At 35.9% G+C, this 16,282-nt stretch overlaps 1 protein-coding gene across 1 annotated transcript; it reads left to right on the forward strand.

Moving 5' to 3' along the window:
• The first annotated feature begins 7,635 nt into the window (after positions 1 to 7,635).
• LOC134853701 (uncharacterized) lies at positions 7,636 to 14,589 on the forward strand. The gene is made up of 5 exons (XM_063869703.1): positions 7,636 to 7,975; positions 8,679 to 8,881; positions 11,731 to 11,983; positions 12,850 to 13,018; positions 14,330 to 14,589. The coding sequence occupies exons 1-5, from the start codon at positions 7,894 to 7,896 to the stop codon at positions 14,433 to 14,435; spliced, it is 813 nt and encodes a 270-aa protein (XP_063725773.1). The 5' UTR covers positions 7,636 to 7,893; the 3' UTR covers positions 14,436 to 14,589.
• Positions 14,590 to 16,282: the final 1,693 nt, after the last annotated feature.

Consider the following 16,282-nt stretch of genomic DNA (forward strand, 5'->3'; position numbering starts at 1 on the left):
TTTTGAGGATGAGGAGACTTATTAATTTCTCACAAGGCTTAAGTCTGTTGGATTTTTTTTTCGGCTTAAAGGTTTGCTGCCAAGAAATTTTCGGCTTTTTTACCGCTGGCTGGGTTCATTATATTTCAATGCTAATTTCAGGTTCTATTGTCCTGGCATGTTTTTGTTTCAGAATTAGCTTTATTCTTTTTGATAGATCTAGTTTTTTCGACTTTTTCGTTTTTTTTTATGTTGAAAGAATGTGGAAATTACAACGGTTTTGCCTGAAAGTTAAATTGCATACAGTTTCTAGGTTTTTTAATTTTAGTTTATTCTCGTAAAAACGATTTTACGTTTTGAATTTAAACGACTGACGTTTGGGAAATTGTGTGTAGCGTCTTTTTAATGCTTCATCAAAATGGTTGTCCTTTTAAATTTCTTTTTTTATTTGCCGGACACTATCGTTTTTGTCTTTGTTTTCGAGTTTACTCGTTTTCTCATAGAAATTGCAAACGAGTTTCAAAAGTACAGCCTAGTTACAAAAAATTTTATGGGAGATGCGCGGATTAAAAATTTTAATTGCCTGGCGAAAGATTGATTGGCTCCAATTGATTAACTAAGTTTTTTCCTCGTCCGATTCCCTCTGTGAAATATTTTTACGTTTCAAGGCTTGATTTAGCTTGCTTAAGAAATGTTTTTCGTCATCCGATTAGCTCCATGAAATAACTCAAATGTTCAAAAGTTTATCACTTGAACGGCTTTAACAAAAAAACTTTAATTTTTCGCCATCTGATTCCTCACGTAAAATAACTTGAAAAACTTTTCTCGTATGATTTGCCTCATGGAATAACTTGAAGTATTTCAAAATTACATTGCCTGAATAGTTTGCTTAGAAATGCTTACTTATCGCTAATCGACATGGTCTATGAAGTTTAAAATTTTTTAAACCGACTCTTGATATGGCTTAACATGAATAGCTGGATCAGAACAACAACCAACTTGTTGCGAGCGATTGATTGACCATTGGAAACACGCTTGCTAGTTTTGTGCAATTGAGCTGGATTACTGTGATAGTTGTAGATATTCAAGTTTGCATGTATAAAACGTTAGAAATTCCGTACAAAAAGTGGCTGATGTTATCTTTGTATACCTTTTAGCTTTCAGTTTCAAAAAGTTTAACTATTTATCTATAAAGACAGCTTGCAAAAAACTTTGTTTTTGGAGGATTTCTTCAGATTATTCAAACAGGGGCGTATCTAAGGTTTTCTCAAGGGGGGATGGTGTTTAAGGTCGATCATATTGATAATCCGAGCTCTCCCAAAGCATTAATTTTAAGCGCCGCAGAGAAATTTTTGAAAAAACAGGCCAAAAAGGCGTTTTTAAGCTTTTTCTGGAAAAGTTTGACCAAAAATTGCGTTTTTTGGCTCGCGCTCCCCCCTCAAATTTAGTACATAAAGGCCCAAAAGCCTTCTTTATAAAATTTATAGTGTCCGTCACCAAAAATGGATATCTCAAAATAATTTAAAGAGGGGACCCTTTGTGTCAGCAGGGTGTCGAATCTCTGAGAGAGGGCGTCCGCCCCCACTCTAAACCCGCCCCTGATTTCAATTATTAGATAAAATAGCACAGAAGAAAATCTTTGACTTTATCATAACCGTAAGCCCTAAACAATTGAAAATTCAACCTGTGTCAATAAATATAGAAGCAAACTAGAACCAATTCTAAACTAGTATTTATAAAACAATTATATTATTGATAAAACTATCTCTATCAAATAATACTAACTAACCAATCATATTCCATCACTAACATTGACACTTATTTGTAAGTGCAGAAACTACTTGTAGTTTCAGCACCAGAACAATTTGAATAAATCTTTGAATACAGTTGTTCTCCTTCTGGATAAACTCCAAGAACTAACTCGCGAAAACCAGTATACACTAGATCTATTGAGACTAGGAGATATAAGAGTAAGATTAAGATTGGTATTAGACTAAGAAGTTGCACGAATCTATCCGGCCGAAAATATGATAGCGTGACGAACAGACGGTGAACTTTATCTGAAATTACTCTATGAGTACAGTACCTCGTACATAACTCAAAATAATCCTATTTTCAGTGCTTAAGTACAAAAGATTATTTAGGGGGCTGGGGGCTCTGAAAAAGTCAACCAAATAGCCCATAAAAAACCTTCCCGCACTGTTATTTTTACCCGTCATTTCACTGACTTCTTTTTTCTTGCTTTTCCAAACCGTACATAAGCCTCAAATGCCTGAAATCATGGATAAAAATATCTGAATTTCTTAAAAGTTTTTCTGATGTCAGACTTTTAGATAATTCAAGCTCAAAAAGTTGAAACTTATAGATACAGTTTTTCTGAAAAGGTATTATTTGTTCAAAATTTTAAAATTCATAAATTTTACTTCAAATTCAAAGAAATTTAGGGCAAAATAATTTTTTAACTGTCGCTTGCCAATGCGCCATAATATTAAAATAAGACAAAAATGAAATGGAAGCTTGAATTACTCATGATTTTTTTTGGCTCAACAACTTGATATTTTTGGTACAGTTTTTTTCAGGTACCTACTGGCTTTTTTGAAATTTCCCTAAATTGCTCTTGCGTCGATTCTTTTTACAAGTTTTTGAGATGTATATCTTTATAGAAGTTGGAATTAGCTCCTAAAAAATTCACAGATATTCCACCAATAACCGTTTTTTTTTTACAGTTTTACAGTTTGACTTCGAAAATTTTGGAAGAAAGACGAGATAGAAAACAAGCACCCTGGCAATGAACATTTTGATCCGCAGATGTGTTTTGCATCTGTAGCAAAATTTTGAGTAAGTTGTTTAAAACCTGCCAGTTGAATGCTTTATGACGTTGAAAAGTTAAAATTAGCCAACCTGAATTGCGTTTTCCGAAGTCTCATCAAAACCGCAAAATTTAAAAAGACTCTAAATAAATTAGAAACAATAAATTCACAAGTGGCCCTATACATAATAAGAAGATGGCTGCTACACAACCAGGGTGATACACAATTTAAAGCTTGCCAGAGCTGAGCCAGTTACTGTTTATGAAAACAACAATCGTTTTTCTGTGCACGAAGCAGGTAGCCAGGCGTTTTGGAGAGAATCATTTTTTTTTGCGGTGGGGAAATTGTGCTATCAGATTTTGCAAAAAAAAGCTAAGCGATTAGCAACTTGTTGCGGTTTCTGTTGATTCTTATGAAGTTGGATGTTAACTATTCTTTCTCGATATTCTCATCACACGAAGGGAAGGTCAGACTCCGGCCTGTGCCTCAACTATCACGCTGTGAGTCCGAGCAAGTACAAGCACTCGGTCGTTTGTGGTTTTGTACATCGAGTGTTTCGGAGTTGCTCTGCCTGGACTCATTTTGATGATTGTCTGAACAAGTTGAAGAACATTCTTGAGGGCAATCAATATCCACCTGGCGTTTACAATCCGATTATTCGCAAAGCAATCAACAATCTTTTAATGAACAAGTCGAAAAACGAGAAGCCTGGTGTTACCAAGACCCGAAAAACAGACAAACTGTTCTGTCGACTGCAGTATCGAGGTTTTGTTACTGACCAATTTATAAAAAAAGTTGACTAGAGATGCAAGTTATCAAAACTGGGACGCAGCAACGTAGTCCACAATATCACCTGTCCTGCGTGTAACGCATGCTACGTCGGTCAAACGACTAGACACTTGATGACATGTGCACGCGAACATTCTCAGAAAAACAGCCTGGTTGGCAGCCACTTCATCATCTGTGACGTTTCCCCTAAGGCTGATCTGGGATCAAAGAAAATTATAAACTCTCACGCCAACCAGCATACTTTGCTGCTCTAGAAGCACTAGAAACAGCTCAAAGACTACCGAAAATCAATACCAAGGACGAGTACAGAAAGAAAGAGCTGACAATCAAGTTCTCAGGAGCAGTAGACGAACAAACAGAGCATGTTGTGTATTGTGTTATGGTGACTTCGACCTCAATATGCGTTTAATAAATTTTATTTTTAATTCTTAGTTTTAGCATCTTACAAACTTTATGTGCAGTTTTTGTTTTATTTCAGAATTTTCTGATGATGGTTTTTAACGAAATGCATTGTACCTCATCGGAATCAGAGTTTTTCCCTCAGCTATCGTACTATCGGATTGTGCTTATCCCTTACCGACTATACGTCTTGATTTTATGGATGTATGACTCGTTGTCAACGTTCAAAAAATACAGAAGCTCGTATGAAAAGCGCGTTAAATGCTCTTTCCGCATCAAGTTTTTGAAGAAGTGTTATTCAAACGACCTTGTGCTTCCCGTACCTTGTACTTGCGGCACATTTTAAAACATTGGAACAAGAAACTTGGTTTGAAAAAAAAACTGTTTGAGTAATCATTCGGTATTTGAGTAATTATGAGAAATGCGTACAGTTTTTTTTCAGAAAGGGTTTCCACTGAGCTAATCTCAGATCTGAAAATTTAATTTTCATAGCTGTTTCAGTTCCGGTTTTTTAAAATCAGAACTCTGAAATAACAAACTTCCAGTCTGAGAAACAATTTATGTTATGAATAAAGTATTTCAGATCTTGTATATTCACTAAGTAGGGGGAGCCACTCAGATTTATGCAGTAAAAATTCCTTTTCTTCAGGTGAATACACAGTTCTAGGTAGACTTGGGGTAACTTAAGGTAAATTTCGAGGTAATTTCACCTGAATTTTTAATGTAAAGTTGAGGTGAGTTAAGGTAACAGTTTAGGTGGCTTAAGGTAGTTTTACCTATTTAGTTAAGGTAACTTTTTCCGGTAAACAGGAGGTGACTTGAGATAAAAGTTAAGGTAGTTCCCCGCAAGTTTTAAGATTAATTTGAGGTGAGTTAAGGTAGTAGTTGAGGTGGCTTGAGCTAAGGTTGAGCTGAGCACTATTACTCTCAACTGTTGAGGTAATTTAAGGTACTTTTTAAGGTAAATTTACCTCAACTTTTTTTTAGAGTGTTCGCATTCATTGACTAATTGCTTTTGTCGAAAGTTTCTTAAAAACCCCACTTTAAAATTTCATTACATTCTCTCGAACCTTGGTAGCAATTAAAACATCCTTCAAATAACAATTGGTAAAACTGAATCAGTCTAAAATTGCGTTTTTACCCTTTGGAATTTATCAGCGATATCACTTATCCGTAAAATTTGGGTTAAAACGAAGTGGCCTTTGAAATTTTCAGTTATTTTGCGCGTTTGATTTGACATTCAAAAATGACTGTAACTTTTTTCCAATCTAAAGTGATTAGTTGGAACCAACTTTTTCACGGTTCCTAAGAAATGAGCTACCATATCGACTTTGATGCAAATTACGCAAAAGTTGTTTAATTACTTTGTATGGGAAATAATAGAGATTTCTCTTGAGCATATCAGTTCCAATTTTTAGTACAAAGTGTTACCTAGCATCTTCGCATCCGTGCTATCGTTGAGTTAAACTATGATGTCACGCAAGTTCTCGGAGCACTTTTTTTTTCGAGCTACAATCTCATACGTAAAGGTGATCATCAGATCGTTAAACTAAGGTAGAAATTCTAGTGTTTTTAAGCTATCTATGGTGAAAATGTGGGACGCGCATTCTGCTTCGAAAAAATACAGCTAGCCTAGTGTATTTGCTTCAATTATTAAATTTTGTGTTTTGGTTTCTAAGAATTTGTTCATTTCATCATTGAGATTTTTTTTCATTTCTTCATTTTGACATCTTTAAGAGTCGTGGCATTCAGAACCGACTGTTTGTTGGAACCGGAGCCTTCTGTCCAGCTTACCATCTAGTCAATTCAATGAATAGGACCGGCTGAAATATAATTTTTTCTTATCGGCCTGGGTGAGCGAGTTTTGGACGAAGCATAAAATTTTAAAACAAAAAAAATTCGTTTTTTCATTTATGGAAAAATTGCTTATACAATTTCATCCTATGAAAAAATGCGTAACAACTTACTGCTACAAAAAAAGCGCTTTTGCTTTTCATAAGTTTTTTGTGATATAAATTTGACAAAAAGCTCGCTATTTAATTCCAAATTGTGGCAAAAGATGCTTTCACCCTATGGAAAAAATGCTTGTCATGCTATTTTTATACTATGTTTTAGGTATTTGAAACAGTATGAAAAAGTATCATAAGATTTTTTTCATAGGATGAAATTGTATGATACGATTTTTTGTAGTATGAAATTGTATGATAGGTTTTTTTGTCAAACCGCGGGTGTTCACTTATTTCTTCCTCTCCTACATGGACGTACTAAACTTCAATTATACACATTGCGCCTTTTCTGGGCGGATATTCAAAGCCTTTTGCTGAAAATTTTGCAAATTAAATGGAGTTGTAGTTTGACTAAATTTGCTGTTTTTGGACAATATTGCAAGTGGTTCACTAAATTGCCGTTAAAATTTAGTTTTGTCCTTGTTATGAAAAATAAACAATTTTTATTTCCAGAGCAATGTTTAGTTTTTATCAAAAGCTATATTTAAGAATTTACATGTTTGAAATTTGAATAAAGGAAAACTAGATGGAATGGTTGAAATCTTGGTTATGATAATTTTGTGACTAATCGAATTTTATCCATGCTTGCCTGAAGCGTAGAAAAATTATATATGAAACTCCTTTTTCTGCCTCGATCTGATCATTCGCGTTATAATGTTTTCTACGGTTGTCTGAATAACAATCTCAGGTACAAGGTATCAATTTCCTTGCTATAATGTTATATATTTCACTTTCTGTAAGGCCCAAATAAGTTTACTTTGTTATCAAAACGTTGGCCCAAGTTGCAAAAAATCTTCACTTAACAAAAAAAAACGACATGACGGAAAACATATTTTTACGCAGGGGCGGATCTTGAGCGGTTTTTTTTTCGGGGTTGGGGGATTTTCAAAAAATTTTGTTGACTTTTTTTGAGGATCGATCGAATTGAGTTTTCGACCTCTCCCAAAGCTCTAGAAAGACCCCGTTTCTGCTTAATTGTCTGCGCCTTTCGAAAATTTTGACCAAAAAATTGCGGTTTTTCGGCGCGAACTCCCCCCTCAAAATATGTATATACTGGCGCCCAAGGCGCGTTTAGAAATATTTCAGCGTCCGTCACCAAAAATGGATATTTCAAAATAGTACGAAGGGGGGAACCTTTGGCTCGGCAGGTGGTCAAATCCCTAAATCCGCCCCTGTCCTTGCCTTCAAAATGCTTCAAACCAAAACTTGGTTCATGATATCAATTTTCTAAAGCTTTTTAGTGTTTTTTTTATCATGTTTTTGTCATGCTGGTCGGCTATATTTACTTATCAAACAATAATATATCAAAAATTTATGAATTAAATCTTCAATAAGTTGCTGTTTTTAGCTTTTTGACGATTATTTGTAGCATCTAAAAAATATTGTCATTAATCGCAAATCTCTAAGTTTATTTATAATTTTTTTTTGAAGGTATCTAGTCAAACTGTATGGAAATTTCTTAACCTTGTGGCTTAATGTCAAGCAATCTAAGCCTTTCCTTTAGCAACCATTATGCTAAAACTAAAATCAGAAATGTCACGCAAGATGGCATAAGTTTGTCTATTTACATAGTTTACAATTCGTAAACATAATGTTTGTTCCAACATCCGGTTTGCGCATATGAATGACCCTTTTATGTTGCCAAATGCGCCCAAACCTCAAATGTATAATTTCCAAACCCAGAACATTTGCACTAACTCTTAGCTTGATTAAGCACATTAATTTGAAGACAACTCCTCCAAACATAAACTGCGATTCTTCAACTCAAATTTAAGGTTATTTGTTCATAAAGTAGTCACCCCTTTTCGAAAGTCCGAAAAGTTATCGCTGTCTTAAAACAACTCAGAAACAGTCTTATCCTTTTGAATTTAATTTGGTGAACCGAATAAAAATTGAAAATATTTCCGAAAATGACTAGTGATTCTCCGAATACTTTGATGGTCTACGTGCAGTCCATAATCCTCCTGCTCCTTGCTTACTCCTACTACATTGGTATGTCTCATTCTATAATCTCACGATTCGGTTTCATTTCCCGTCGGCTTGATGCCCGTTAATTATGTTTGATTAAGAAACTCTATAAAAAATTGTTCTTTTGAATAATTCAGATTTAAAAAAATGTTTCGACACCGCCTTTGATACTTTTTTATGATATCTATTTTTGGTAAACCAGCCCAAAGTGTTACTAAAAGCGACCTTGGCGCCAATTTTTTTTTAAACGCCAATAAAACGCGATTTTTTGGAGAAAAAAAAACATCTAAAAGTGATGTTTTGTAGCTATATTTGAGCACGACTGAAAATGCATTAATTTTAGTAGAAAAATTTTGATCCTCTCGCATGAAATTTTTAAAGAATTTCATTAAAAATAATTGTACATCTTTCTGGATTAATCGCTCTATCTGAAGCAGCGAGCTCAGCTCACAGTGGGATTCGAACCCTCAACCTTTAAACAGGAAGGCCGGAAGATTGAAAGTAAACAAACCAGCCGAAGTAAAAACCAGCCGAAAATTTACGTGATATGAATGAAAATTGCATGCATTTCGTAACTGTTACATAATTGTTACATAACTATCATAACTCAGTTGCGTATTTTCGACTTGTTTATACTTCGGCTGGCTTACACTTCGGCTGGTTTATATAGCACCGGACGATTAACCACTGTTGTCTTCAGTTTATTTTGTTTGGAGTTTTTTTAAAGGGTATGGATGGTACACTCTGGATAGTCCAAATGGAGAGCCCTACTACTACCTGAGCCCTCTGAGCAGCTGTCTGTTCCGCGCCTCGTACAGCTTCCAGTTCCAGGACTTCCTCCAGATGGGCATCTGCCAGCCGACAGTCGAGTTCTCACAACATATCTCAAAAAACGCCAGTGAAGCCGACGTGAAGGAAATGGCCATTCAGGTGTGATATGAAAAGTAGTGTTTAAAGTAGTATTAATAATAAAATTAAACTGATTTATAAATAGTGCCAAATTTTTGGCAAAGAGTTTTTCAGCCAATTAAAAAATTTCACGAAATCAAGCGCACCTTTAGTAACCAGAAAAGAAAGTTTTCGACCTTTTAGAAATTGGTGAACGTGTAATGATGATCTGTAATTTTCGAAAATTTTGACGATTTTTTTTAGGTCGACCAAATTGATTTTCCGAGCTCTCCTCAAACATTAAAAAGACTGTTTTGGTCAAATATTCTGCGCCTCATTTTTAAAATTTTGACAAAAAAATCGCGTTTTTTTGCGCGCGCTCCCCTTCAAAATTAGTACATATTGGCGCCAAAGGCGCCTTTAGAAAAATTTTAGGGTCGGTCGTCCAAAAATGGATTTCTTGAAAAGTACCAAAGGGTACTTGTTTATGAGTTGAAATACTGGAAAAAGTGAGCAGACGGCAAACAGAGCAGTTTTAGGTTAATTAAAAAAACAACAAATATTATTCAAAGCTTACAGGCAGTGTAGAAACTGATTTTTTTGACAAGGACAATAGGCAAATTATGGTGTGTCCAAATTTCAATATTTGGCAAATTTAAAACTCCAACATAAAATTTTACCCTTGCGTTTTTTTATTACAAACTGTAATAAAAAAAATCAGTTTCTACACTGCCTGTAAGCTATGAATAATATTTGTTCTTTTTTAAATTAACCTAAAACTGCTCTGTTTGCCGTCTGCTCACTTTTTCCAGTATTTCAGCTCACAAACAAAAAAATCTGGTTAACCAAAGCATTGATTCTTGAGGGATTTAGCAGCTCAAGTTCACCGATTTTGCCAACAATTTGGTCTTAACTATAATGAAATATATTTAATGACCTTTTCAAGAAAGAAAGAAATATTTCTCAAAACTTATTCCTCTAAAACGAAAAACTTATTTTGAACATAGGCAGATAGCTTGTTTGAAATAATTCTCTTTGTTTTTTTCAGTTTGGCTTTTTCTATAAAAACACTCAAAGGGCAGAAACAGTGACATTAAAAAATGTTCCTTTTATCCAGTTTTCTCATTTTGTAGCGAGCAAGATATTTTTGTTCTGATGACCACTCCTATGAGTTTGAAGAAAACATGGACCTAAGCTGAGTTTTAGCAACCTTCAGTCGTTTTTTGGATTCTTAAAAAATTGAAAACAAATTTCCCAGTGTCGGGAAAAACTAGTCCGGACACTTGGATTTGTTCGAGGCTCTCTTGTCATGAGGCGATGTTCGGTACCTCGTTCACTCTATAGTTATCTATATTAATATGTGTACTTATTGATGTGCTATTGTCTCATATAACTCACCTGTTAAAGTGTGATGCCGCTGAAATATGCATTTATGCATTATGCGCAATAAACTTAACAAGATACAGTCCTATTCTACATTGCTGATGTAAATTAACCGGACAAAACGAATAAATTTTGAAATTCAAACGCGTTTTTCTCAAATTGGGTTAAGATTAGACAAAAAATGAAGGGAAAAAAATTGCCTAAGGTTTCACCAGAGTTAATATACACAGCGCAACAAAGTTACAGAAAGGTTGAATCTCCAAAAAATTGAGTAAATTGTTTAAAATTTGTTTTTAAGCAAAGATTTTGGGTTTTATATATAAAAAAATCACGTTTCTTGACTACCACGCAAAAATAGTTTCTCTTATACAGGTTTTTGGAGATTCAACCTTTCTGGATCTTGGTTGGGCTGTTTAAAAGACTTCTTGTGATATATATTTCAAATAACAAATTAGTTTCAGCGCAATTTTTGATTAGCCAAAACGACCCATTTTTGGGTCGTATGAAAAAAAGCCAAAACGACCCATTTTTGGGGTAACATTTTGGTTGATATTTTCAAAGAAAAAATTGCACCATATTGATTCTGGTGAAATTCGAAGCAACTTTCGTTATCTTCATTTTTGTCTTATCTTAACCCAATTTGAGAAAAATGCGTTTGAAAATTCGAGTTTTTTTTATTTTGTCCGGTTAATTTAAATCAACAGTGCATACCGAGTGCCTTATTTTCATAATATATAACGTTTCAAATCACTCTTTCAAAATTGCTTTTATGAGAATTTCAGTTCAGATTCAGGTTCAGGGGCGGATTTAGGCGGCGGGGGGAGGGGTTGTTGGGGGCGGATGCCCCTCCACAGGTATTCGACCCCTTGCCGATCTACAGGGTACCCCTTTGTACTATTTTGAGTTATCCATTTTGTGAGTGACGGACCCTAAATGTTTTCTGAAAGCGCCTCAGGCGCCAGTACTTACCAATTTTGAGGGGGGAGCGCGCGCCGAAGAAACGCAATTTTTTGTTCAAAATTTTCCAAAAAATGCTCAAAACGCCTTTTGTGTCTTTTTTTTTCAAATTTTTGCCTGCGCCGCAGATAATTTGGCCAAAACAGGGTCTTTTTGGAGCTCTAGGAGAGCTGCGAAAATCAATTTGGTTGACTTAAAAAAAGTTCGACAAAATGTTTGAAAGTTGTTTGAAAATCCGCTCCCTCCTCCGCTTGTTGTTATCTATATCATAGCTTTTTTCATTCATAACTCCTGAGAAAATGGCTCCAAACTTCAACAAAAAATTGAAAACATTTTCGGAAATTCATTGAATTTTCGTAGTGCTCTGTTGTTTTTTTTTGTTGGATTACTGTGCTCGGAACATTTTGTGCCTATACTGTTTCGGTTGATTAAGTTATTTTTTTTTTAAAATGTACTGTTATGAAATATTCGGATGCCTGTCAAGACACTGACTCTCTTTGTTTAAAAATCGAAACCAAAGCTTTCAACAGCTGTCTCAATGGATCATTTAGGTCCAGTTTCTGGCTCGCTTCATGGTCGGCTGTGCCACTTTGTCTCTCGTCCTCTTCATGGCCGAACTGTTCTCCCATCAGCTGAACCGGATGGTGAAAACATCTCTGGCTACATTCTCTGGCGCTTTGGTTCTGATCCAGTTCACAGCCCAGATGAGACTGTTTTCTGCCATGTGGCAATTGGTTGAAGAGATCAGAAAAAATGCAGACAAGGATGTCAGGATTGTGGGACCAGAATTTGACTTCGACGATGGTAAGTGATATTTTTCGACTTCGACTATATTTTTTCGGTATTAGCAGAATGAAACAAATTTGATTATTTTAACTGAAACAAGTTTTTTCGTTGGCCGCGTTTTTCAGTGTATTGAAGATTGCAAGGAAACAATTTCGGATCACCGTAACTATTTCCCGCTTAGGATACCTAGTAACTAATTGCCACCCCTATAAAGAAATAATTCAATGGTTGAGCATTTGTAAATTTTGGACCTAGTAACAAACAAACACACCTCTACCCCCGCCCCTCTCCCTTAGTATTGTAAATCTAAAAACTGTTTCTGTTATCATAAATTTTTAGACACTTTATCCACTAATATACCGTTTTTATTTACTGATACGGTTTTTGACCTATTTTTTTTTCAAAATTTTAGTCTTTATAGGGTTCTGGGAGTGCTCTGAAAATCCATTTTGTTGACCTAGAAAAAGGTCAAATTAAAGTTTTCGAAATTTTTTTCCCAAATACAAACACACCCCCCCCCCCCCCCCCCACCCCGAGAAAATTCTAGATCCGCCCCTGAATATACAAACTGCTTAGCTCTTTAAACAGAACCGTCATTGTTACACTGGTTTAGATCCATGGAATTAATTTGTTGTTTCTTGAACTAGGATATGTTATTGATTGAATAATTGTTATTAATTGAACAATGATTATTTTGTTAACTATTTAATTCATTTTTAATGGTTGACATATTGCTCAACAAAAAATCTCAGTCTGGAATGTGGGAAATGAAAAGAAAACGGGCTATGCTTATACAGGCTACAAGGCCTTTCATATAGATCCTCTGCGAATCGCAGAAACTCCAGTTATTAATTATTAATAAATATATTGATGAATATGTTCAGACCTTGGCGCCTCGTTTGCGCTCGGATTCTTCATTGCCCTGTTTGCCTCTTGCCTGTATGTGGGATCCTTCAGCTACTCCATCTACCGGGTGGTCCAGATTGTGCTGGATGTCAACGAGGACCCCTTTGCCATCACGTCCAAAAAGTCCACTGCGTCCAAGATGCCAAGGTATCCCAAGTCCATCAATCTTTGCCTCTAAGATCATTTATCCACGAGGGATAGGACCAACATACGAGCTGTACAGCTCATCACGGCGAACCGCTGTTGTACCCTGCTTAAGAACTACATGCAATTGTTTTGGTTATTTTTCTGGGCTGGGTAATGTTGCCTCACCCTCAAGCAACGAGCATCAATCTTTGATATCTTTGAAAAGTCTTGGAGAATCTTGGTTAAATCTTAAAGAAAATCTTGGCTGTTTTGGCAAGTTCTTGCCAAAGAATCTTGAAATATATCAAAGATTCTTCAAGAAAATTCAAATACCTTCGCTTTTTAAGAACAATTTCGTATTTTGCATTTTATAATTTTAATAATACTCCTCTGGAAGAACTCCATCCTCTTAAAGTGCCCAAGCGTTATTTAAACATTTCACAACCCCGTTTTAGATCTGGAATTTAGATCTGAAAAAGATTATTTCAGATCTGAATTAGAAAATTTGCAGGGTACAGCCATTAGGGCACCTAATAAAGAATTGTCACCCCTATTATGAACCAAATCAAGGATTAAGGACAGAGGAAATCGGTACCTTGTAGCAGATGTCCCCGTTTTGCAACATTGGGGCGGGGGGGGGGGTTTATTTGGCAAGATCCTAATTTTCGTATGATTGAGAACAAAAAACTATTTCACATCGAATAGATCATCTCAAATGTGAACTAACGCTTCTGAACTTTCAAAATGCGCTCAAGATGAAATTGCAACTCGAATTTAAGTTTCTAAACCGTTTTTGACACATAAACATAAGCTTGGCAGATGAACCTGATCTGATCCTGGTATTACAGAAAATTTTGTTTTTATTTTCTATTTCAGTTAATATTTTATAAAAAAAATATCAATATTACCATCGAGTTTTGAGAATTATTTAAAAAAAGTAAACTGTCTTTCGAAGTTGATTTGTTTGTTCTAATTTGAAATACTCTCGTGGTTATGAATGGTGCTGTTTTTAATAAAACTGATTTAATAATATAAATTAATAACTCATCGAATAATTATACTCATTAGCAAATTTAGGGGGGGGGGATTTCTTAGGGGTTCAACCCCCTGCCGACACAAAGGATCCCCCATTGTACTTTTTTGAGATATCCGTTTTTGCCCGACCTACCCTAAAATTTTTCTAGAGGCACCTAATAGTATTTCTGAGAAATATAGTTTTCTTAAATTCGAACATCTCACTCAACATGTTTTAAATCTCATTTGTCGACTTTTTGTCATGTCGTTTTTATGTCCTGTCGAGTTACTTACCTAGCATTGTGGCCTTGTTTCCAGGTACATCAGTGCCACTACGAAGAATGGCTATCAGAAGATAGATGACGAGTCTCTCAATGGTCGAAACAGCGGACTGTTGATCAGTGGAAGCAGCGAGCACTTTTAAGCGACTCCAATAACGAGAAAGAGACAGTTATTGATGAGCAAATACTTCAGTTTCAAAATTATAACGACGTTGACAGTGGTGTAAATAAAAACCAACCGAATCATATGGACTACAAACCTTGTTATCAATTAACCCTCCCCTTTGCAAAAGATTGGGGGGGGGGGGGGGGTTCGGTACAAAATGTAGAATTGGAGATTCTATCAAAAATTCGGCTAAATTGAAATTTTGTCTTAGATAGCATTACCTTGGATTTATAGAGGTACAGAACTGTACACTACGATAAAGTAATGGGCCAGTTGAGCGATTATTAGCCTAAGGTGCACGAATCGGAACAATCAAAATTTAAACAAGTTCAGGTTTTAAAGTCATTATCGATACTTTTCTAAAAACACAATTTAGGTCTTTATATATCTTTCACCCTCACACGCCCCACCTAGCACTAATAAGGTCCTGAAAGAAGTTGGCTCAATAGGAAAATTCAACTTCTCAAATTCTACTGTATTGAGATAAGCTATAAAAAATTAGCCATCCCCCGCCAACATGAAGGCTGAATCCCCAAAAGTTTTACCACCGAGCACGTTTTTAGAACCAATGAGGCACATGTAGAAGCCCGGAGCAGGAGGAAACCAATACTTCATAAAATCTCGAAAAAGCCACCTGTTGCCTAATTATTAACATTAGGTATTAAAACTTTCAGGCCCCCCGCCAGCACGGTGGATGGATTTCGTAAAAGTTAACGCCGATTACCCTTATGGTTCTATTAAGAAACAAATGCAACCTTAGAAGACCGGGAGATAAGAACTTCAGGATATACAGCTCGACAATTTCCCTGAGTAAAAAGTCCCCCATCCTTGACTTCTGGAAGTCGTTTCTCGGCCCCACTGAACGCAGGGAACTAAAACGTTGGCATATGGTAGGTATTGTGAAAGTACATGTATTTTAATTTGAACCCAATCGGACGGGTGGCCCGGAAGTTACTAACACTTGGAAAAACGCAATAGACCGGTAGGGGGAAGTTTACGCAAAAAATTGAGAGAGGGCATATTGATTTTATGATGGCAATAGACACTAGAACCTTCCCGGGAAAAATGATAATGGACCTAAAAATTGAGAAAACTTTGGAAGTATTGACGGGATATGGGTGAAAATTCGTAGGCAGGACCACATTGGGATTCTGAACCGGAAAGTAGAAGATTTAGCCTGGGCGACCCCGGGATGACCTTTAATTGAACTTTGGGCGTTCAGGACCAAATTTTTACAGGAAACCTCAGGATCAACGCAGGAAAGTGGCGTATTCCCCCAGCCCCAGCCCTTTGGGAATGAGAAGTGGTCACCTTGCCAATAACTGAGAAGAAACTTATCTATTGGGAACTGAACCAAAAGCTGAACGGGATATAGCTTTTACAGTGTAAAATTGAATTAGTGGAATAAAATAAAGTGGGCTTGGCAACCAGTGAGTTCAACTTAACTGGGCGAAAAAGCTATTTTTATACATTCAATCAGGCTACTTAAAACTAAGCCCAGAGGAAATTCACAATGGTAGGAGCTGGGCATAAGAAAACAGTCCCCCAAAAACTTGAATGGACGGGACTTTCATTTAGATAACCGGAGTTGGTTTTTTGCCACACTTTGACCCCTAGTAAGCGAATTACGTTCTCTTGATAGCTAGATGGTAAGGATTGGAATAGAGTATAGACGGAAATTTTAGAAGCTTGAAAAAACAAAAAAGTGTATTACCCTAACAACGGGAGATCGGAATTTTATTAGGATAACTACCTTGGAAGATTGATTAATCAAACTTAACTTGGTTTAGAAGTGAAATTGGACTTGATGTTTGCGCAACTTAG

This window comes from Symsagittifera roscoffensis, chromosome 1 (assembly GCF_963678635.1).
Source record: "Symsagittifera roscoffensis chromosome 1, txSymRosc1.1, whole genome shotgun sequence".
NCBI lineage: Eukaryota > Metazoa > Xenacoelomorpha > Acoela > Convolutidae > Symsagittifera > Symsagittifera roscoffensis.